Source organism: Rhamphochromis sp. 'chilingali', assembly GCF_963969265.1.
Source record: "Rhamphochromis sp. 'chilingali' genome assembly, chromosome: 4".
NCBI lineage: Eukaryota > Metazoa > Chordata > Actinopteri > Cichliformes > Cichlidae > Rhamphochromis > Rhamphochromis sp. 'chilingali'.
Window position 1 is genome coordinate 20,138,598 of NC_137948.1, and position 22,962 is coordinate 20,161,559.

At 42.5% G+C, this 22,962-nt stretch overlaps 1 protein-coding gene across 4 annotated transcripts in view; it reads right to left on the minus strand.

The window, feature by feature from the left end:
* pax5 (paired box 5) overlaps window positions 1–22,962 on the minus strand; it is a 56,253-nt gene that overhangs the window by 8,944 nt on the left and 24,347 nt on the right. For 2 of the 4 annotated variants that reach the window (XM_080881349.1, XM_080881350.1), the window contains exons 6-8: window positions 17,200–17,300; window positions 9,975–10,107; window positions 1,326–1,427 (exon numbers count right to left, since the gene is read on the minus strand). In XM_080881349.1, the coding sequence (XP_080737475.1) occupies window positions 1,326–1,427; window positions 9,975–10,107; window positions 17,200–17,300 (336 nt within the window). Of the gene's footprint in view, window positions 1–1,325; window positions 1,428–9,974; window positions 10,108–17,115; window positions 17,301–22,962 lie in introns of all 4 variants that reach the window. The other 2 variants (XM_080881347.1, XM_080881348.1) reach the window with 1 other exon arrangement.

The following is a 22,962-nucleotide window of genomic DNA, read 5'->3' on the forward strand; positions in this document are numbered from 1 at the left end:
ACAAAACAAGTTTTCTTTGTGCTAGTGTGTGCATTTATGTGTGCGTTTAGCTGCGTCTGTCAGGTGGGGTCGGGATGTTGTCTCCATGGCATCCGTGGGTGCGAACATCCTCTCCCTTGTCATCACCGTAGTGACGGCAATGTGTCAGGTTGTTTAGGAGACGAGGAGCGGAGGGGAGAGAGGAGGGGAAAGAAGGCTCAGGGGTCTCCCTGGTGTAGCTCAGTGTCAAGGTCGCGCGCACACACAAACACACATACACACAAACAAACACAGCACACGCATAAACATCCAGCAAACCAAAAACACGCACACACACAAATATGCTGTCAAACCTGAGGACAGGACGGGGTGAGCGCAGGGGGACAGGGTGACAGGGTTACCCATCTTTAGACGTGTTGTTCCTACATGTCCACTGAGAGTGTGTGTTTCTGCGTGTCAGCCTATATGTGTGTGTGTTTGTCACAGACTGAATGATTGGGAATACAACTTGTAAACAGCATTGTTTTTTGACTTTGCTTCCCTCCCGTTTGTGTCTCTCCCTTTATTTTTCTGCAGTGTATTTCACACTGACCACGACCACCACTGCAAGTCTGAGAGAGAGCGAGCGAGAGAACAAGAATAGCGGCTTAGGATTGAAACACAAAAGCATCGTAGAAGGCGGAGTGGAAGGGAATGAATGAATTAGTCGTGGGTCACTGGTGATTCTCATTAAAAACAAATTACTAATGTTGAGGAGGGACAGCTGTGCTACTGTGGCTGGTTTCTAATGATACACACACACGCACAGACACACACGCTAAAGAGAAGCGCAAACACACAAATATATGCACACAAACAGACACACGCACCACCCCCTGGGAGCACTGTCACCCACAGTGTGGACAGACAAGAAAGAGGAAGTGGTGAAGCTAAGTACAGCCTCTGAAAACACACACGCTCTGACAAACATCCAGCAGGAACTTAGAGGATATGTACGTAGAGATGGGTTGACATCATGTGTGGCGAGAGATGACACAGCTATGTACATTAAAAGTAAAACAGCTTTAGCAAGTGTGCATTTGCCATTACTCATTTTGTGGTGACAAGTCTCCACTGTGGGAAGAAAAAGTAAGTAAGTTGTAAATATATTCATTTCAGTATGACCTGCTTTTAGGGTTAGGTTTGAGGCAGTGTTGCATACTTGCATGCTTAGAGAAGGTAAGTCTCCACACATCAGTGTAAGGTGATGGAAACATGACTGTGTGTGTGTGTGTGTGTGTGTGTGTGTGTGTGTGTGTGTGTGTGTGTGTGTGTGTGTGTGTGTGTGTGTGTGTGTGTGTACTCACCAGGTACCATTCCAGTGAGGGAGGGGGTGGAGTAGCTGCCCTGTCCAGTAGGAGGGACATGAGGAGGGTAGCCTGGCAGAGTGGTGCTGGCTAGATCTCGACCTGTAATCAAACACACACACACATTTGTTGTCATCAGTGTCTTCCTACTATAAGTGCTATTACACTGCCCTGTGTCAAAAAATAACCTTTCTACTGTTTTCCAGAAAATAATTAATATTACATAATTCACTGATGCTGAGTTGAAAATGGCAATAAAATTATCATCACATTTAATTTTCTCACAAAATGTGAATCCATTTTTCGCATAGGGCCCTTTTTTACTCATTAAAATTCAGCTTCTTTAACACAATTCACATATTTTTATAGGTTTCTTTTAACTGGACAGAATAAACAATTGACATGGATGCAAAGTTACTGCTTTTGTGCAGTAGGACAAAAGGCTGGCTCTGGAGCAACCTGGATCGTGCTCACAACCCACTGCACCCAAAAGATCTTCAGCATCACCAGAATAAACGAAGTCATCATCCATTAGAAAGAATGGAATAAGATCCTTCTCACAATGCCTATAAGAGGAAAGTCCGGTTCCTGGAGCCAGGAAGCTTTTCTCACTGAGTCTAGACTCAAGCATCTCATCTGCTTCCTTTGTCAGATCCGAATCTGGTACTAAGTCATTTAACTCTGACTAAGTGAATAACCGGGGGACAACTGAGACACTATAAGAGATCTTCAAAGTCTTCATCACTACATTGTTGCAGGCAAAACATCATCAGACTCCTTTCTCTCATCAACTAAGCCAGTGCTGATACCAAAGTAAGCAAAACATACCCTTTTCTTTCCTTCTTTCTTTCTTTCTTTCTTTCTTTCTTTCTTTCTTTCTTTCTTTCTTTCTTTCTTTCTTTCTTTCTTTCTTTCTTTTCTTTTTTACAAAAAAACTGTTATTTTTTTGCTGCAGTTTGGAAGTAGTGAAGCTTCCACGGATGCAGCAAAAAACATCTGGATCATGATTGGCACTTATATATATATATATATATATATATACATATATATATATATATATATATATATATATATATATATATATATATATATATATATATATATATTAGGGGTGCAACGATATTCGTATCGATATTGAACCGTTCGATACAGTGCTTTCGGTTCGGTACGCATATGTATCGAACAATACAACACAACAATACAATACAACATTTGTAATTTATTTTATCAACTTTCCTTCTGACGATGCTGTCTGTGTTGAGCGCTCAGTGAATCTGCGTTCGACTACTCCGCCTAGGGTCAACAGTGCAGCCTAGGCGGAGTAGTCGAACGCAGATTCACTGAGTGCTCAACACAGACAGCATCGTCAGAAGGAAGAGCGCAGGGCAAGCTAGCGAGACAGAAGTTAAGCTCTCCTTACAACATGGACCTCCCCCACCCTCATTCAGATCTGGCGTTTGGAATTATTTTGGTTTTCATGTGACGTATGACCCTGAAGGTAAGCGAGTCATGGACTAAAGTAAAACAGTATGTTGGATGTGCCATGCAATGCTCAATTACATGGGTGGGAGCTAGTGTGTTAGCGCAGTTAGCTCGTTAACGTGTTGGCCGTCTAGCCCCATGCACGGGTGATCGGCGGTAGCTCGTTAACGGAGATTTGCCGTGTTGTGGCGTTAAGGTCATTTCAACGAGATTAACCTGAAAGCACTAGTGGGAACACAACGAATATGACTGCACATTTACGCCGACATCATCCTAGTGCAAAGACAAAAACAACAAGCATGCTACTAACTTTAGCCGAGTCATTTAGACAGCTGTTAGCACATGATTCTCCTTATGCTGCTGAGAATATAGCCCAGAAGAAGCGGATAGTATAGCTTTTATTTTGGAAAGAGACATTTCTCTGTAATAAACTCTCTTTTCCAAAGATGAGTGATTCCTCAATCAGATACAGGGCTTGCAATATCGCTAGCCTGACGTCCTGGGGCTAGCGATTTTTTCAGTCAGGGTACCAAAATCTATCTCTGCCCTGCCCGTCGGCCTATCGTAGGAAGAAAAAATATGTCAATGCTTTTGCATTCTTTCGGAAATGTAGCTGCGTAATTATGTCATTGGCATCGGTGAGCCACTGTCAATATGTGACATATTGAAATCGCGTTTGAATTTGCGCTTGTTTTTTTGCTTTCACTTTGCAATCGTGCGAACTGTGTATAGAGAGCGACAGCACTGATCTGTGAGTGATGATAATTTGCGCACCAATTCCTCTGACATCGTCTTATTAATCGTTAGCTTACTATGCAAACATGACAAGTGAAATCTCCCGCAGCAAGCTTAAACATGTGAGAGGTTGATCGCGCAGAGAATCGCTGAGCTTATGTGTGTGTGTGTGTAAAAGCAGCAGGATATATATTTTAGTTCTGCTGAGCCAAATAAGACAGGTCAGGGTGAAGAAGTGACAGCCAAAGAAAAGCTTACCACAAAACGGAGAAGTTATGACAAATCAGACTATAAGGCAAAAAGAAAGTGCAGCTTTATGGTTTCATGGACAAAATAATTTCTGTGGCTGCAATATGACGAGCTAAATAACCAGGGCTGCACATAAGTGGTCCGCAGGTGCGCATTCGCTGTCAAAATAAAAAACACGCACAAGGGTTAGGGTTAAATTCAAAAACTGTACTTTTGAGTTAAAATATATATTTATAATTTTAATAAATGACAAATCAAAAAGGCATGAACATTTTTTTTGTATCGAAAAAATATCGAACTGTGACACCAAAGTATCGAACCGAACCGAACCGTGAATTTTGTGTATCGTTGCACCCCTAATATATAACACCCAGCACGCCCCTGCGGGCGGTTTATCCTTCAAGCTCGGGTCCTCTACCAGAGGCCTGGGAGCTTGAGGGTCCTGCGCAGTATCTTAGCTGTTCCCAGGACTGCGCTCTTCTGGACAGAGATCTCCGATGTTATTCCCGGGATCTGCTGGAGCCACTCGCCTAGCTTGGGAGTCACCGCACCTAGTGCTCCGATTACCACGGGGACCACCCGTGGTAATCGGACCACTCATCACACACACACACATATATATATATATATATATATATATATATATATATATATATATATATATATATATATATATATATAGAGGACAGTTACAAGTACTTGGGGATCCCGCAGGCGAATGGGAACCATGAAGAGGCCGCTAGAAAAGCTGCAACCACCAAGTACCTGCAGAGGGTCAGGCAAGTCCTGAGGAGTCAGCTGAATGGTAAGAACAAGATCCGGGCCATCAACACGTACGCCCTGCCCGTGATCAGGTACCCTGCTGGGGTAATAGGCTGGCCAAAGGAGGAGATAGAAGCCACTGACATAAAGACAAGAAAGCTCCTTACCATGCATGGAGGGTTTCACCCCAAGTCCAGCACCCTGAGGCTGTACGCTAAGCGGAAGGAAGGAGGCCGGGGACTGGTGAGTGTCAGCACCACAGTCCAGGATGAGACAAGGAACATCCAAGAATACATTGGGAAGATGGCCCCAACTGACCGAGTGCTCAGTGAATACCTCAGGCAGCAGAAACCCAAGAAAGAGGAGGGAGACGAGGAACCATCATGGAAGGACAGGCCCCTGCACGGTATGTACCACCGGCAGATAGAGGAGGTGGCTGATATCCAGAAATCCTACCAGTGGCTGGACAAAGCTGGACTGAAAGACAGCACAGAGGCACTAATCATGGCAGCACAAGAACAAGCTCTGAGTACAAGATCCATAGAGGCTGGGGTCTATCACACCAGGCAAGACCCCAGGTGCAGGCTGTGTAAAGATGCCCCAGAGACAATCCAGCACATAACAGCAGGGTGCAAGATGCTAGCAGGCAAGGCATACATGGAACGCCATAACCAAGTGGCCGGCATAGTGTACAGGAACATCTGTGCCGAGTATAACCTGGAAGTCCCGAGGTCAAAATGGGAGATGCCCCCAAGGGTGGTGGAGAATGACCGAGCTAAGATCCTGTGGGACTTCCAGATACAGACGGACAAAATGGTGGTGGCTAACCAACCGGACATAGTGGTGGTAGACAAACAGAAGAAGAGGGCCGTAGTGATCGATGTAGCGGTTCCGAATGACAGCAATATCAGGAAGAAGGAACACGAGAAGCTGGAGAAATACCAAGGGCTCAGAGAAGAGCTCGAGAGGATGTGGAGGGTGAAGGTAACGGTGGTCCCCGTGGTAATCGGAGCACTAGGTGCGGTGACTCCCAAGCTAGGCGAGTGGCTCCAGCAGATCCCGGGAACAACATCGGAGATCTCTGTCCAGAAGAGCGCAGTCCTGGGAACAGCTAAGATACTGCGCAGGACCCTCAAGCTCCCAGGCCTCTGGTAGAGGACCCGAGCTTGAAGGATAAACCGCCCGCAGGGGCGTGCTGGGTGTTTGGTTTATATATATATATATATACATATATATAAATTGAGATTTAAAGGAAAATTGATTAAAACCAAACTGCAAAATCTTTCTCACAGTGATGAGTGATTTCAATTAATATCACTTAATGAAAAGGGTAAGCAGTGTTTTTATTTTACTAAATCCTGCAGGAGCAGGGCATCCTTTTTTCCTTTTGTTTCCTCCAGTCTTGTTTTCCATCTCCTGGCATCTATTAATTTACCAACTTCCCCCGTCTCTCGTTACCTGAATCTCCCCTTCCTTGCTTTGTCTGTCACTTGGTGGATAGGATATATAACTGCATTAGACTACATGACAGTGTGTCGACCCAAATCATTTCTCTATGTTTGCGCGCAGTAGACACTGGAAGTGCGTGGAGAGGGTGCCCTCCATTCATCATCATCATATACACACACTCAACCACACACACATGCATCAACACCCTCCTCCTGCCCCCTGCACACACACATTTATCATCATCATAAACAGCTCGGATGCTAACACCATCAATCCCATTCACTTCCCTTCCACTTAACCACCACTAACTAAGTGAGGAGGAGGAGGAGGAGGAGGAGGAGGAGGAAAGGGGAACAAGGTGGGAGAGGAAAATACAGAATATAAAAAACAAGAAGAACAGAAATAGCAAAAAGCAAAAAAGAGCAAACAGGTACGAGAATAAGAGAGGAGGGATATGTGCTAGAAGGTCAACAGCCATAGTAGATAAATATTTGTTTTCATGAGACAGTGAGTGAAATGGTTTGGACATATGACCGGGAGGGTTAGTTGATATATTAGAAAAAGGATGTTGAAAAAGGAGCTGCCAGGCAGAAGGAAAAGAGGAAGATGAGGCAAGGTGGTTGACATGCAGAGGGTTGGTGTGGCACAGGTGGAAGCTAGGGACAGGGTGAGATGGGGACAGATGAATGGCTGTGGTGACACCTAAAGAAGAAATTGTTGAGTAAAAACAATATCACAGTATTAGTTTTCTCCATCTCCCGTATAAGTAACCATCCTGCACTCAAAAGTATTTTAAAGAAAGTATTAAAAGCTTAATTCAGTCATCCGGTATGGCAACCTGGATTTATAATGTCACAATCTACTATTTTATTTATATTTTATTTAGTATTTTATAAACTGCCTGTACATTATATTTGTTTGAAATTTATGGTTCATACATTGAATAAAGACTCAAGAACATAGACTGTACAGTAAAGATGGACACAGGAGATTGGCATGAAGTGTAGCCAATGCTGAAATGCTTTAAACTAGCAGTACCGATAATGACCAGCAGAGGGCAACTCCTCAGGTCTGATTGTGTAGAAGTGTGTAGAAGAAAAACATCCCATCGTTCAGTTTATTTATTACTTTTTTAAATGTTTTCCTCACAAGCTTCAATTTTTAATAGTATTTTTCGATACAGCATGATGAAATAAATTATGATCTATTCAGAGTACAATAACCAATAAGCAGGATGTGCTTTAGGGATTTGCTACTCTTGAATTAACAATTCAAAACAATGTAGACCTGCAGTGTGGTTTTTCAGTCAGATCTATGCCTTGCTTCTTTATGAGTTACACAAATACACATCTGGTCAGTTTTGTGTTGTTTTTTGTGTGTGTTTTTTTGTTTGTTTAGTAAGTTGTTGTTTATCCTATTTAATATCACACTGAATAACCCCTAACCCTAATCAAGCTAGCAACTATTGTGAGCATTAGCTTAATAAAGGATCATTTTAAAAGACCAATAAAGAATATGAAACTGCAGAACAGCAGTCCACACACAAACAGGCAAATTCTAATGGCTAAGCCAATGTTACGTAAGTGGACAAATCATTAATTGTAAAAGGTCCTGCTCTGGTCAAACAAAATTCAGCCAGTAAAAGCAGCACACTTGTTTTAGTTTGAGTATCTTAGAAAAAGCGGAGCAGGAGACTGGCAGATGCATTAGTCTAATGTCTGCAGTGATGCAGAGCCTATAACAGGATGTTGTGGAGAAGAGAGTCGAGCGAAAAGCAAAGCTGTGGGTAGTCAATGAAAACTTGAGGATGGATGGATGGATGGATTTTATTGCAACCCATCAAATATTTGTTGAGCCATTTCACTCAACACTATTTAAAATATCTAGTTTCATAAATAAAAGGTCTGAGATCAAGGAAGTTGAATGGCTGGCAAACATTGTCATGTCTATGGATAATGTGGCCTCCAATTACATTTCAGCAAGTATACATAGATAAAAAATCCCAACTGTACATGTTCCCATGCTAGGGAAAGTGGACAAATGGAGCAATAAAAGAAAAACAGCATTTATGGTCCTTATCAGCAAAAAATGAACATCTTAAATCCTTTCATTTTTCTGTCCTCTTTACTTCCTATTTCCTTCTGCACCTCCCTCTCTACTTGTGTTTCTCCCTCACATATTGCTTCCCCACTCCAGCCTCTATCTGTCCCTCCCCGCCTCCTCTCTCCTGTCTCGTGTAGTAAAGTTTTTCTCTGTGTTTGACGCGACAGCGAGGCATTAGTGCAGACGGGCTACTCATCCGCTCAGGGTCAGTGCACAGGGCAAGGAGGAGAGGGAGGAGAGGCTGAGAGAGAGGAGAGATGGACTCTCTACAGCCCAACTCAGAGGGGGCAGACAGGGCCAGATCCTCTGAGGTGTGTATGCATGAGTGTGTATGTACACGAAAGTGCACACAGCGTATTTGTGCATATGTTTGCCAGTTGTATTGATGTATCTGTTCTCCACAGCTTTCCTGCAGAGGTCAACGAACAAGTACAAGTCTCCTCCACGCTCACTTGCAGCTACAGATGAACACACATCCTCTGCCTCTCTTACTCTCATACTGTCTGCCTATCTAACTCTCCCATTTCAGCCAGCCATCAAAGCAACACATGTCAAACCTGGAGGGATCAAGCGGGCACAGTGTGTGTCCCTTTGTGTGTTTTTGTGCTATAGTAGACTGGGTGAAGTTCAGGATAAAATAAAATGCCCTACAGATTTGGAAAGACCTTAGAATTGAGGGATGAGAGTGTGAGCGTTGCTCTACAGCATGTGTCCAGTGTATCACCACTTCAAGGATGCAATAACATTGCGTCAAACACACAGACGTCTGATCCCCTTAAGGGAGCTCTATTCTCAGGGAAAAAACAGGCAAGGAAATGTATGCATAATATTCAGAAGGTGTGTGTGTGTGTGTAACAGAATGTGTGTGTTTGCATGCATAAGCAGAAATGGAAATTTTGATCTTGCTCTCTTTTGCTCATGCTCTCCGTGTCTCGCTCTTTCTCTCTTCCAACACGAGCAGGTAATATTCCTCAGTGGTTTCAGGCGGCAAAAACGAGCCCATTCCCAGATATCCCAAATTCCCAGCTCTATGATTCCCCTCATTACAGATGGGAGCGTCAAAGCCTTGTCCAAGTGCTCCCTGGTCTACTCTTAATTAACCACTGCCTCTCCCAGTGCCCCTAAATGGAAAAGGAGGAATAGATGAGGCTCTCACTTTTCATCCATCCTTCCACCTTTCTTTTCCTCCTTCCCTCTGAGTTTCCTTCCTCCTTTGAGATCCAAAGCGTTAAGCTCTTTAAGCCCTGACAATTTTGGAGCTCCTGCCACTGCTGAGGTAGACTTAAAAAGCCTTTACTTTACTCTCTGGGTGTGTGTGTGTGTGTTGTTTAAATACGACTGTCAGAGCTCCAGCTAAAGCTTGACTCTAAAGTATAAAACACCAGAGTTTTGTCTTCTGACTAAAATATTTTATGGAATTTTTATGTGTGAATTATGGGATTGTGCAGCAATAGGTTAGCAGTTTTAATCCTAAAACTAAACAAACCCAAGCAATCTTTTAATTCTCTCTTTAAAAACAACAACAAACATTCACATTTTTTTTGTGTAACCAAATAGGAGGGTAGTAATTATAAAAGAATTCAAAATCTCACTCTTCATAGTACACATGCACTACTTTTTTAGTCTCTTTCATACATTAAATATCCACAACAGATCATTCCTCTAAAAGGCAAGAGCAACATGAAGAAAAGAAATGTGTACAGAAACTGATTGGAAACGGGTCATTACCAAGTGAAGCTGAGGTTGGAAAAAATAACTGAGTACAAAACTTCATGGAAAATTAACATTTATATGAAAACCCTTTATTTAGTCATTTCAAAATGTCTCTCAGAGGTGAAGTTAAGATTATTAGCTAGGTGTAACTTTTACCTGGAACTAGTGAGTAGGACTGTGGACCAGAGACGCTGGCTCCTAACTCTGCCCCTGTGCCCGGATTGGCCAAACTGTTCTTCATCTCATCCAGTCCTCCTGCTAATGAAGCCATGGCTGAATAATCTGACGTCTGGAAGAAAGGAGGAAGTAAACAAAGGGTAAACTTATTAACAAAAATCGAAAACAACAAGTACATGTTATGAGGCTAGCTTGTTGTTAGATCTAACGCGGATGCAGTGTTTGTTACATCCTGCTACATTTTCAGCATGCTGCACTTTCCTCAGAGCAGAGAGCAAAAGCGCTTTAGAATGAACACAAACTCACAGACACACACAGACTCACACGCACATACAGAAACACACCTACAGCTGAGAGTTTATTGATCTGTTTACAAAGACAGGGATTTACTGTACAACCAAGTCCAACAGTCTATAACCACAGGATCAGCTTGCTCTTTCTCTTCATCCCTCACACACACAGGATACATAGACACCCGTATATATATCCACACATACGCGCTGGCATTACATAGACCACGGCTAACACAAAGCCTCTTGTCTCCCCAGATACCAACAACAATAAGAACTGTGATCATCTCAGCACACCTACACACGTTCTCCCAGTGGTGTTAACCCAGCATACACACACGCTGCAAAAACTTAAAAAGCACTCAGAGAAGGCTGAAGTGACAAAACAATATGTCACTGTCTGAATGTGCAGTTTCTTTAGAAACAAAATAATATTGAAGTTTAAAAAAAGGAAGGCTGAAAAGAAATAAAGAAACATGTGATAATGTGATCCAAACAAAAAAACACTGCAAAAAAACAAAACAAAACCCACAAGCACATGAAAGGAAATTAGCTTAACTAGCAAGACACACAAAAGAAGAAACCCAGAAAATACAACAGTATGCTCGTACAGTACACAAATGTCAAATAACTCACTGTCCACAACATGGGTTATGATCTTTGGATCATACGGACACAACTTTGAAAGAGGTCTTTAATAACCCAGCCTGGCTGAAAGGCAGTGAGATGGGTGGATAATGGAAACTGTCCGCTAACCTGTGTTTGACCCCAGCACAGAGTCACGACCCATCCATCCTCATTTCTCTACTAGACAAGTGTGTGTGTAATTATGTGTGGTCCAGACATTACTCATCATGCAGGGACTTAAATCACTGTACACAGTGACTTACTGGGGACTTACCTCTTATTGGGACAAAATCCCCGTCATGCAAATGATTACATTTTAAGGTGAATATATGTCTTTTTTGTAGTGTTGGGCAGGTAGGTAAAGGTTAAAGTCATGTATTGACCTCTGAAGTCAGAGATACGCACATTGCCGTGTGTGCAATAATAATATTAATAATAATAATAATGATAATAATAATAATAATAACGACTGCATTTTGAAGCACACTCGACCAACACACTGAACCTCAAACTGTTCCCACTGTACGAGTAAATAAAACTGAGCAAATGAAATATTGCACTTTATTGCATGAAATTCCTTCTGTAGCTTTTCCTCCCATTCAGTTACTACTGACCTCTGTGTGTGTGTGTGTGTGTGTGTGTGTGTGTGTGTGTGTGTGTGTGTGTGTGTGTGTGTGTGTGTGTGTGTGTGTGTGTGTGTGTGTACACTAATGACACCAATCAGAATTTCCTTTAGGTGATGAGGTGAGAGTTTTGCACTGACCCTTTTAATGCGTCTGCATCTGTGTGTGTGGAGGTGTAAGTGTAGGCGTGTGTTTGTGCTCACTGACCTCTTAAACACCCCTGTGCTCGTCAACACACAACACAACCACTGGACTGTGACCTGCCAAATAAGAGCTTACGCAGTACACTACACACATCCTCCCTCACTCTCTCTCTCTCTCTCTTTGGACTTCAGACACACTTTTAAGCTCTCTTTTCTCTCGCACATCAAACACATCACACACATCACACCTGTAGTTTCTTCATCCAATCATATGAGCTATCACTGCTCAGCCGCCCTCCCCCCCTTTCTCTTGGCCGCTCTCTGTCTTATTATAATGGTGTCTAATGTGTCCATGTATCCGTGTGTAGATGGGGGCCAGGCAGCAGCAGCACCAGAGAAGAAGGGGTCTGCCGTGGTAATTGGCCATGATGAAGTTTGGCCAGTGGGGTGACAGGCCCGCTAAGGAAGATGGATCATTCTCATTCGCCCCCGTAAATGTTGTAAATTCCACCGCTCATACAGCGCCATCAGCCCTCATCAAAGAGGAGGGACGCAGCTGCCGGGCCATGGAGGGGTTGGGGTTTGGGGTTGGCGATGCTGATGGGGAGGGGTTGTTCGGGGCAAGATGGGAGGAAGCAAGTAAAGGTGGCAGGAGGGGGACCTGGCAGATATAAAGGGTCGCTATAAAGAAATAATAAGGAATAAGGAGGAGACAGGAAATGGGGCTGAGATGGAGGGAAATGTTAATCGATTGATAAATTAGTGGGATAGAGAAAAGAATGTAGAGCAGGGCACTCAGCAGCAGCAGCATCCCACCAATATATGGTAATACTGAGAACTTGGTCATTTTTAGTTTTTCTTCTGTGACCAATGAGTTAAAGGATTTGAAGTTAACTAACTCACAAACTTTACATTGCTTTGAATCCTAAGTCTTCACATTCTTGGATCTGTCACCCAAAGTGGACTCCCAGGATCAAATTTCACTTCATTACTCCACTAAAGTTACACATCATGGACGGCACTCACTGTTTTCAGCGTTTTGTTTTCATTTTATATAAATGCAGCATGTTTTTTAGGGTATAACATACACAATTTCTCATTGGTTGATTATTGCTGTCTGCTTCGATGCATTTTCTCCTTTCTTGTTTCGTTAACTCTGTCCTCTAAAGGGTTAGCAGATAGCAGTCCTTTATCATAACACTTTAACTCTTTAAAAGCAGCTGCACTAAGTTTTAATCTCACTCGTTCTATCACTGTGTCTCTTCCACGCAGCAGCTTGGTCTGCTGAGTCAGAAATGGGACAGATGTGCCCAACCCAGCCAGAGACACACGCATAAACACAAACAAGCACACAAATACACACACAGACCGGCCCTTCTGTACCATTTGCATAATAGTATTTCCTATTTTCACCACTTCCAAAATAGCTCGTGATTTCTCCATCTCCTACTCTCTCTCTCCCATTCGTCACATTGGCTTGAGTGCTCCTGATGGAAAATTGCTTGACTATAAACAAATACAATTCCCTGAGTGGCCCACAGACTGAGACAGGGATTGTGGGGAAGGAATTTATCTGTGCTCAAACTGAGCGTGGCAGCAAGGGGAGGATACTCATTTCCAAACAGCTCCTTATGAGTCACGGGGCCGCTGTAGGCCACATGAGAGGAAGTTTTTACATATTTTATACTTAATTAATTTATCTAAGTTTTGCAGTTGTTTACTGTTATACTTCTTGTATGCATGATTTAAAAAAAAACGTTTAGTGTAGTGATTACACAATGACGCAAAGTCTGCTGGTTTTTTTCTTTTCTTTTCAAATTTGAGCAGCATGGTTGATGCGTCTGATCACACTTAAATAGTTTCAGTGTTAATAAAAAAATGTTGTGGCTTTGTGCATCTAAATCCAATCTTCACCTGAAAGCTACTTTTAACTGCGTCCAGACGCCCTTTCTGTTACAACCCCACAGAGATTTGTGTCTCCTCCTAGAAACAAAAAGTGTATCTTTTACTTTTCAGTTAAATGTGTGAACCACTACACTCTGGAGCCATCAAATTCAATCTCTAACTGCACTGTGAAATTTCCTACAGGATACTTTAATAAGCTCATGCTATAAAGCGATGAATTTAGCGTTATTTCTAGTTTCCCGACTACTTGTTTTCTCTTGATTTATTATTTGTTGTGTGGGGAAAACATTCTGCGGTCAATGATGAGACGAACTAGCTGAAATGACCTGAGATGCATTCTTCATTTTTGTGTTTAGTGCAGCAGTAAAGAGTAGACAGGAAAGAGGGGAAGACACAAAGGGTCAAGGGGCAGATTCAAACCCGGGCCGCTGCATTTCAGCCACAGGGCATCTGAGCCAAACTGGAGCCCAAGATAGAAATCCTTTTAAGTAAAGAAAAAAAAATCTATAATATCAGTCTCATTTTTCTCCGTCCACATCTCAGTGTAAACTGCTTGGTACTGGGGTGGGCGTTTGGACCCAGGGCAGCACGGATGGGCGGGGGTGCTTGTCAGCCCTGCTGATTTATCACCTGGGTAATAGAAAGTGATTGAAGGGAAATTCAAATGAACTGTCTCTGACAGGCACACATGCAGACACACATACGAGCACGCACACATAAATTAATAGCGGGGCTTAATAGACTACAGGGTGAAGTGGAACAAGAGCAGGAGAGGCAGATGAGATAAAAGCAGGGCTTGTTAGGAAAGAAAGATAAAGAAAAAGGTCTGAAATAAACAGGATAGACGAGTAACTACTGCTGACAGATAAAATAAGATTTGCTTGCGAGCGGTATTGCTTTTGGTCTCTTCAAGTGGGACGAAGGAAGAGAAAATAATGAGTAAGCCTCATGTTTTAGTGCAAGAAAGCTAAAAAATAATGAGGAGCTTGACGTAACCACTGAGATTACAGTTTATTAGTATAACACCTGAATCTGAGCCTCTTGCTCTTCTGTCTTTACTTTGGTTTTCACAGTTTTGGACACGTCTTTGTCCGATGCACACACACTGACACGCGTTTCGTAAAAGACGACCCCATACAAAACATCACCAGCAGGGACAAATCTGTCAGGAATGTCAGTCGCAAGGCAGGGTGACCCCCCTTGACCATAACCCCACCAATAGTGGTTACTGTGCACACTCACGCACACGTGTACACACACCTCAGCCCACATACCAAAGAGCCTAAGCTGTGGCTGTCAGCGTTAAGGCTAAGAGTGTCAATCATTCCCAGTGGGAAAAAGGGGGGTTAGCAGAGGCGGAGGACTAGATAGTCATGTAGATTTGTGTGTGTGTGTTTGTGTGCATGTGGTTGTGATTGCTTGGGTCTCTTTGTAATGCACTTCTTGAAGCCAGTTTGACCCCAGTTTGATTCCCCTATCCCAGACACCGACCCCAGTGGCTTGACCAGGCTCAGACAGGACACTGACCTATGAATCATGGGTATTATAGTCTTGAGTCCCAGTCTATAGAGCTACTACAGCCAATCCCTGTCGACCTCTCGCCCTGTGCCACTCAAGTCCCCATGTCAGTCAGAGGAAAGAGAATGGACTAAAAAGCCAAACTCTGCCCTGTAGGTCTAAGGCTGCAGCCTATTTATGCTTCCATATACTCCGACTACTCGGGAGTTTGCTTGTACTCTTGCCCTTGGCACTGACTGAATAAATAAACCAGAAGCAGTGTTAGCTTGAAAGCTCGCTGAAACAAAAATTTCATTTTGAAACATTGGCCAAATATTTCCTTAATATTGACCGTTGGGCTGCTGATTAGAAGGCATCTGAGAAAAGGTAGAGAGAATACAAATGCTAGCTTGTTGTCATTTTGTTATTCAGCATACCACTTACACCTGTCTATTCCACTCAGATTTACATTAATTTACTCCTGAGAAAGGGCGGGAGGTCAATTTAGATGCAACATTAGGACACACAGACACACCCTTTCTCGCTCTCGGTTTTCTTGTCTCGTTTTTTCTCTTTTTCTCTCACATGCAAACGATCACACGCATACGCACATTCCCAAGACGCATCAGCATGCGGACAGCGGCACTGCCGTCCCACCAAGCAGCAGGAAGTGAGGTCATAATGAGAGTCGGGTCAATATGTTCATTAACCCCTGTAGTGTGTCTACATTATAGGAACATCAATAGAGCAGGTCTGACTCATCACAGTGTCTATCAGACCAAAGAAACTCACAGCGGTTTGTCAAGCCAACAGTGAAAACACGACTTGATGCTGACACTTTGAGAGCTCACAGCAACATGAAAGAATTGGGGAAAAGACAGGATGAGTGAAGCGCTTGGATAGAGAGAGAGCTTTTTAAAATGGGATTATTTGTTGTGCAATGTGACAGCAGTCAGCAACATTGACATGGCATGGCAAGGCATAGCAGGCAGGCTTTTTTTTTCTAAAAACAGAGACAAATATTTTATACGACAGTCAGATAAACCTTAAATGTTAACTGATAAACTACAAACTAATCTGGCTTCTGTACTATGTAAATCCCAAAATAGTCCATTACATTTTAAGCTTTCCTGCCTTACATTTTTTTCACTATCAGCAACAAAAAAAAAAAAGAAATTTGCACCTGTGTCCACTGGAAAACCCAAATAACTGTCATATTGGTGGCAGTTTGAAACTCCTGCACACTGTCTCTTTAAACGATGTGACTTGTGCCATTCAACAGTTTTGCTCTTATTGATGGAAAGACCAAAAACAACAATGTGTTAGTCTAGCGCTGTTTGCTTTAATTTTGTTTGCATGTGTGGCACGCAACCGTTGAGCATTAGTTCTTGGATGTTTTTATTTGGAGATTCCAGGTTGGTGAAAGTAGGCCGTCTTCTAATCAAAACATATACCCTGGTGTAAAAAAAAGCGTATGCTTTTTTATATTCTGCTTATTTTTTGTCAGAGATTGTAAATAAAAAAAACACACGTTCTGAAAAGGATGAGAGGCCCTTTAACCTCTGTGCTGCAGTTACACCTACATCCCAGGTAGGCCCATGTATTATTTTCTTGACTATAACCAGAGGTTGTGAAGGGCCACGGTTAGCGGGATAAAAAAATGTATGTCTTTGAACGAGGACAAAGCACTTGTTAGGGGGGAAACATATTTGTTGCTTTGGATCTTTTCATGGTCTTGTAAACAGTAAGAAAAAAAATGTCTGAACTCAGCGAAAAAAGACTTACAGTATAGGATGGCTGAATGGCTGTTGTGCTGTGACAGTGACTTGAAGTACACTGCTGTGTCTGGTGGCCGTGAGGTGATAACACAGGAACCGCCACTTCTGCTTTAGTCAGCTCCTGTTTGTTTTTCATGAGCGGTTATCTCCTGTCACAGCCCCTATTTTTCATTAGCCCACAACTACATTCTTGTTGACTCCTAACCTCTTCCCAACCTCAGCCTCAGCCCAGAGCCTGCACGATGCCTCGCCCTTACCTTGCCAGAATCAGGGCTCACATAGAGGTCAGAGCTGGACTGGATTGGACAGGATGGCTGTCTGTCAAAGAGGCGGTCCAATACCTCGATCTGCTGTGGCGAGAATAGCTCCCCTCTCATCTGCTTCCTGAGGAAGTCCCGCCCACTGTGGCCGTGTCCATTGGCCAGCGGTGACTCCTGCAAACCTGCACAGAGAGGACAGGTGAAAGGAGAGGGGTTAGACAGGCTGTAAATGCAGAATTTTTAAGAGAGGAATGATAACTGAAAGGGAGAGGAAATGAGCAAGATAAAAGGAAGCTTTTGCGAGTCTGGTTTATTTTATGGAGGGAAAACCCAGACAGACAGCGATAGAGGAATGAAGGGAGTAGTGAAAGCGTGTGTTGACAATATAAATCACTAAGACAGATGTGGAGAAAGAAGTTAGTGGACTCAAATGAACTCCAGTGAACTGATTTAAGACTGAGCGACTTCATAGATTGTGGAGGCTCAGAGAAAATGGTATACAAATGCAATCCATTACCAAGCATACGCTGTCTCTCCTTCTTGATCTCTAAAAAGTACACTCACTCTTCTCATATATACACACTTGTCCGTCCCCTCTCGTCGTATCACACATACACACACATCCACACAAATATATATTGCCACGGTATCAGTATTAGACTGTGAGCTCTCGTATCCTGCAGTTATTGCAAGGCTGAGGGACTGAACGAGACAATTATAAGAACTCTGAAGAGTCGCGGCCCACAAATGATTAGAGAAGAGAGAACGAGAGAAAAAGATAAAGAGAAAAAGGGGATGAGGGTGAAAATCCCCACTATAGAGCCAATTCAGCGTTCCAAACCACTCCTGAGAGCCTATTTTAGTCCTGGGGGTCACTGTGTGTTTAGTGTGTGTATGTGCGTGAATGTGTGTCCAGGGTAGTGATATGACAGACAGGTGGAGAGGGGGGAGGGGGCTTCAAATATAAATATATATATATATATATATATATATATATATATATATATATATATATATATATATATATATATATATATATATATATATATATATATATATTTTTTTTTTTTTTTTTTTTTTTTTTTTTTTCCCCATTTGGAGTGAAAATACAGATTCATTTGCACCAGACTAGTTCTAATAAATAAAAAAACTGAAGAAAGAAAGAAAAAAATGTCTGTCTAACCATATTTAACCTCAAGGGATGCTTCCTGTTTTGAAATTCTGTAGTTGTGGATAACTTTTAATACCACTACATGTAGTTACTGAGACCTGTGCTACTGCAGGGGAGACTATATTCTTTTTATAAAGGTTTGAGTGTTTGTTAAAATGTAGTATTTCAGATTTAATGACTTCAAAACTACAGAAGTGAGTTTTGCTAATCTGATTGTATAAGTCAGTGAGAATTTTAAATTACTTCTTCTTTCATTTATGAGCAGGAAACATTTTTCCTAATGACTTTGTGGTCTTATTTACTAGTTTTCAAGTTTTAATTGTATTCATTTTGTTAAATAGTTGTTACCCATCTGTATAAAATAGATGATAAATCAGAGTATAATTCACTTTGTCATAAAGAAGTAACTGAGGTTTCAACTAAGGACTGAGCTGAGACAGTGTAGTAATCTATAAGAATGACAGGTTTCCTCTTTAACATAGTTTTACTTAATCTTATTCATTCTTTATTTGTTCTAGTCACATTCCTAAAAACATAATCTAAAAAAGGTTTTACGACATAAGCAAGAATTACTGGTTTAAAGCAAAGATGCAATGGGTTTTAAGTAAGCAAGTTTAGCTAGATTACATTGAGGAAAATAAGGTGTTTTGTGAGTATACCTGAGGAGTCAGAATTAATTGATCCTTTGTACAAGATAAGAGGATTATGTAAGTGTACATTTTACATCCACAGTAGCCTAATAAGGAAACTGACAGTTTGTTTGTTTGTTTGTTTTTTCACTTTTTCCGTTGTTTTGGTTCATTATTTAAGTGATCTCTGTGCACATCCAAGAGTGACAGGCAGAACAAAGACTATGTTAAAACATTTGGTAGATTGGCATATGGCACTGTGACGATATAGAGGTTAGCACTTCTCCTCTAAGCAGGAGGTTCTGGGTTTGAAGTTGTTTGTGGGCTGTGGCCTTTCTGTGTGAAGTTTGTGTGATCGCAATGTGGCTGGATGGATTTTTTCCAATAGTCTAAAAAGTTTCAGGTTAAACTGGCTATAGGTGTGAGTGCAAATGCACCAGGTTAGACTGAAAACCTTTCCTGGATGGATGGATGGATGGATGGATGGATGGATGGATGGATGGATGGATGGATGGATGGATTACAGTCCCAGAGTTGTATAACGGTACCAAAGCTGGTTGCAAAATGTTTGCTTACAGTTTGATGTGTGTTAGCTAAATTTCAAAAGTTGATAAAAAGGATCAGTCTTGGCACAACCTGTGGCTTTGGATCAATTCAAAGACTTCTAGCAAACCTTTAAATCTTCAGACAGTATCCTACAGTGCTGTGTCACACACTAAACCTCCCTCTACATCTTCAGTACACAAAACCCTCTCTCACAAACAGAGGTTTGATCATAATCTCTCTCTCTCTCTCTCTCTCACACACACACACACACACACACACACACACACACACACACACACACACACACACACACACACACACACACACACACACACTCATATACAGATGCTGGGAGTAGTGTGTGTATGGTCCAGGTCTCCGGTGACAGACCAATCAGGGTGGGAGATAAAGCCAGTATGATGCTTTAGCCTGGTAACCCAAGGCAACCCATTTAATCCCACCGGCCAGTCCCCATGATGGAATTCAATTGATCAATCATGTAGCTCTGATGGCACCATTTCAGCCAGCTTATTGCTTTCTGCTTTCTCTCTGTTGCACACACAAACTCTCTCATATGTGCGCAGACACACACACACACACACACACAAATGCACCCTGAAAGACTGACCTGTGTCTGTCATGGTGGAGCATCCACAAAGAACCAGAGAAAGACAGAACAGGGGAGATGACAGAACCTGGGCCTTGGTATGGATGTGATTGAGGCTGTGAGTGTGGGTGGGTGGGTAGCTTGATATCCGGCTGGTCTCATTGTATCCATGGATGGGTAAAGAAACTCATTGCCGTGACGGGTTAAATCCTATTCACTGTTGGATGCGCGCACACACGCACACACGCACACACACAAACACACACACACACACACAGCTGCCTCTATCTCTGTGATTCAGTCTCAGAAGGGAAGCGCTTCTCTTCCCTCTTTTTCAGAGCAGAACAAAACAAACAATGAGCCCTTATTGTTCTCTCCTTTCTGCCTTTTTCCTCTCTCTTCCGCCTTCTCTGTCTGTCTCTCTCTTTCTCCCTCCCTCCTGCCTCTCTTGCTCTCTCTCCATCACAGTCGTCTTCCATAACAGCCTGCTGCTGCCATTTTTCCCAAGAATCCAGAAGCAGTTGAATTATTAAATCCAAATACCCTAAAGAATTAGATGAGTTGTCACTTATTTGTCTGTTTTCCTGCCTGCTTATACATGCATGTCTGCAGAGGTTAGAACACCACCAGTGTGCTCCTTTTTGCTCTTGACATAGATAATCATGCTGATAGCCTAAGTGTCACAAGTCTGACCTCACAGCCCCAGCTCTTCCCTGCATGTGTGTGTGTAATGATTTTTTTTTGTCTGTGAGAGTGTGTATGTGCCTGATCCAAACTCTAGAGATCAAAGTTTTTGTAAGCCGGGAGGAGCTACGCGCGAAGGGCGACGATCCCCTCCCTCCACCCTGCATCTCTTGCTCACTCCCAGCATCTTTTATTTTGTAAGCTGCCTCATGTCACAGTGGATGCACAAGGGGGTGAGAGGTCAATCTGGCATTCTGGGTAAATGCCATTGAAACTATTTGTTGTTATATTTTGAAAAATGTGCATGACTTAAAAATACTGAGAGTGGATTTCCCCTCACAGATTTGAGGAAGAAAAAAACAGCACTCCCTTTAGTGACCGGCCCACCTGTCCTGAACTCCACATGCATGTTGGATGCTTGCACACACACACACACACACACACACACACAGCAGCAGCAGCAGCAGAAGCTTCAATGTGTAAAGTGAATAGGTTAAGGTACAATAGTCCCCTTTTGGCCCCAGAAGTCAAGTTCTTCCATTCACACCCATTCATCTCCTTTCTGGCCCCAGTCACCCCCAACTTCCCCTCGCTTTGGCTGGGGGCACAGGTCACCACAGGGTTTTACCCCCACAAACTCCTCCTACCAACACACAAGAACACATACATACACAACACAAGCTACTGATCCCTCCTTCCTGTGTTCACGTGCACAGCAGCTGTTTGATATGCTCATGGCTAACAGTTTCCATTGCACGCGTTGACGTCCTCACAAGCACATACAGCAGATATGATATGCAATGATATGATATAAAAAAAAACAGCAATTTCATCACAACAAACTAAGCATCATTTCACTCATACTGCGCACCTTGCAACAGATTAGGATGGCCAGACCAGCTCAGCACCAGAACTACTGATTTATGTTTTACCAGTTTTAAAAGTCAATGGCCTGGAGAACACGTTCTAATGTAGATGTGTTTTTAGCAAATCGAGGGGGCAATATTGTTGACCAGATGGCAACAGTTCAATTGAGGAGTCAGTGGGGTGCCTCTTGTGAGCTAGAATATCATTTGTTTTATTTATACCTCTGTCTCTGTAGATACATTCCATTATTGAAAACATAATATTTTCCACAACACATTTAATTCAAAGAGTAAACACAATCTGCTGCAGGAATTGAGATGCTGTGGACACCAGGGAGTGTGGAGTTCAACAACATGTAGCAATGAGAGACTAAATAATTGGTGGAGGCACAAAATGAGTTGGTACCAAGTTAAAATTCAACTTCATGGGGGGTGATTGAGTGAGACAGATGCAAAGAATACCACTGACTGATGTGAGAATTATGGGAATTAGACAAGAGGTTTACCTACACTAGCAAACAGCCTGTCAGCTACAAAACAATGGATGAACCACTCTGTATGTTTACTGATGTTGGTACAGTTTACTGGCTATATTGGCAGAGTAGCAGATGATGTAGTGGGACAGAATATTTTCAGTAACAACTTGTTTTTTGTGGTCAAAAGGTTTCTTTTGTTCAGTTTATGTGGTCACTCCACATGCTCCAGTATAAGCTTATGGCTTAAGCACATTGCGAAGCAATTTGTAACTAGTTGTACTGGTTTATCAGCAGGGTTAGTGGATTTAATCATTAGGAAAAGGTATAACTTCTCATACCAGTTTAGGAAAGAGTCAATGGCCACTGTTAATCCTCTCTGTCACGTAGGAGGCTCACTAAAAGAGTATGGGCTGCATATGTAATAAAATGCCTGTTTATTAAGCATGCAGACCATGCCGCCTTAGGATCATCAGAGGATTCAGCTAACATTAACCTGCTCTAATAAATGAATTAATAAATAAAAATAAGAGCTGCAGTGTGTTTGGGGATTTTTTACACAAAAAACTCAGGAAAATTGCAACAGACTGACTCAAGGCTCCCCCCCCCCCCCCCCCCCCGCCCCCCCAAAAAATGGACCAATGGTATCATTGTTCTAAATGTGTTCTGAACTACACAAACTGTCACATTGCTGTATGTGTGATATATCCACCTGTACAAAGAGAGACAGACAAAGTCAACAAAAGAGCCTTGGTGATGTCCGGTGTGTCACTGTAGTGTACTGTGGGTTTATGCCTTCCTTCTCCGTGTGTAAGAATGTCTGCAAAGACGGGCATATGGCCGTGACTCGTCGTCAGAAGCTTGCCTT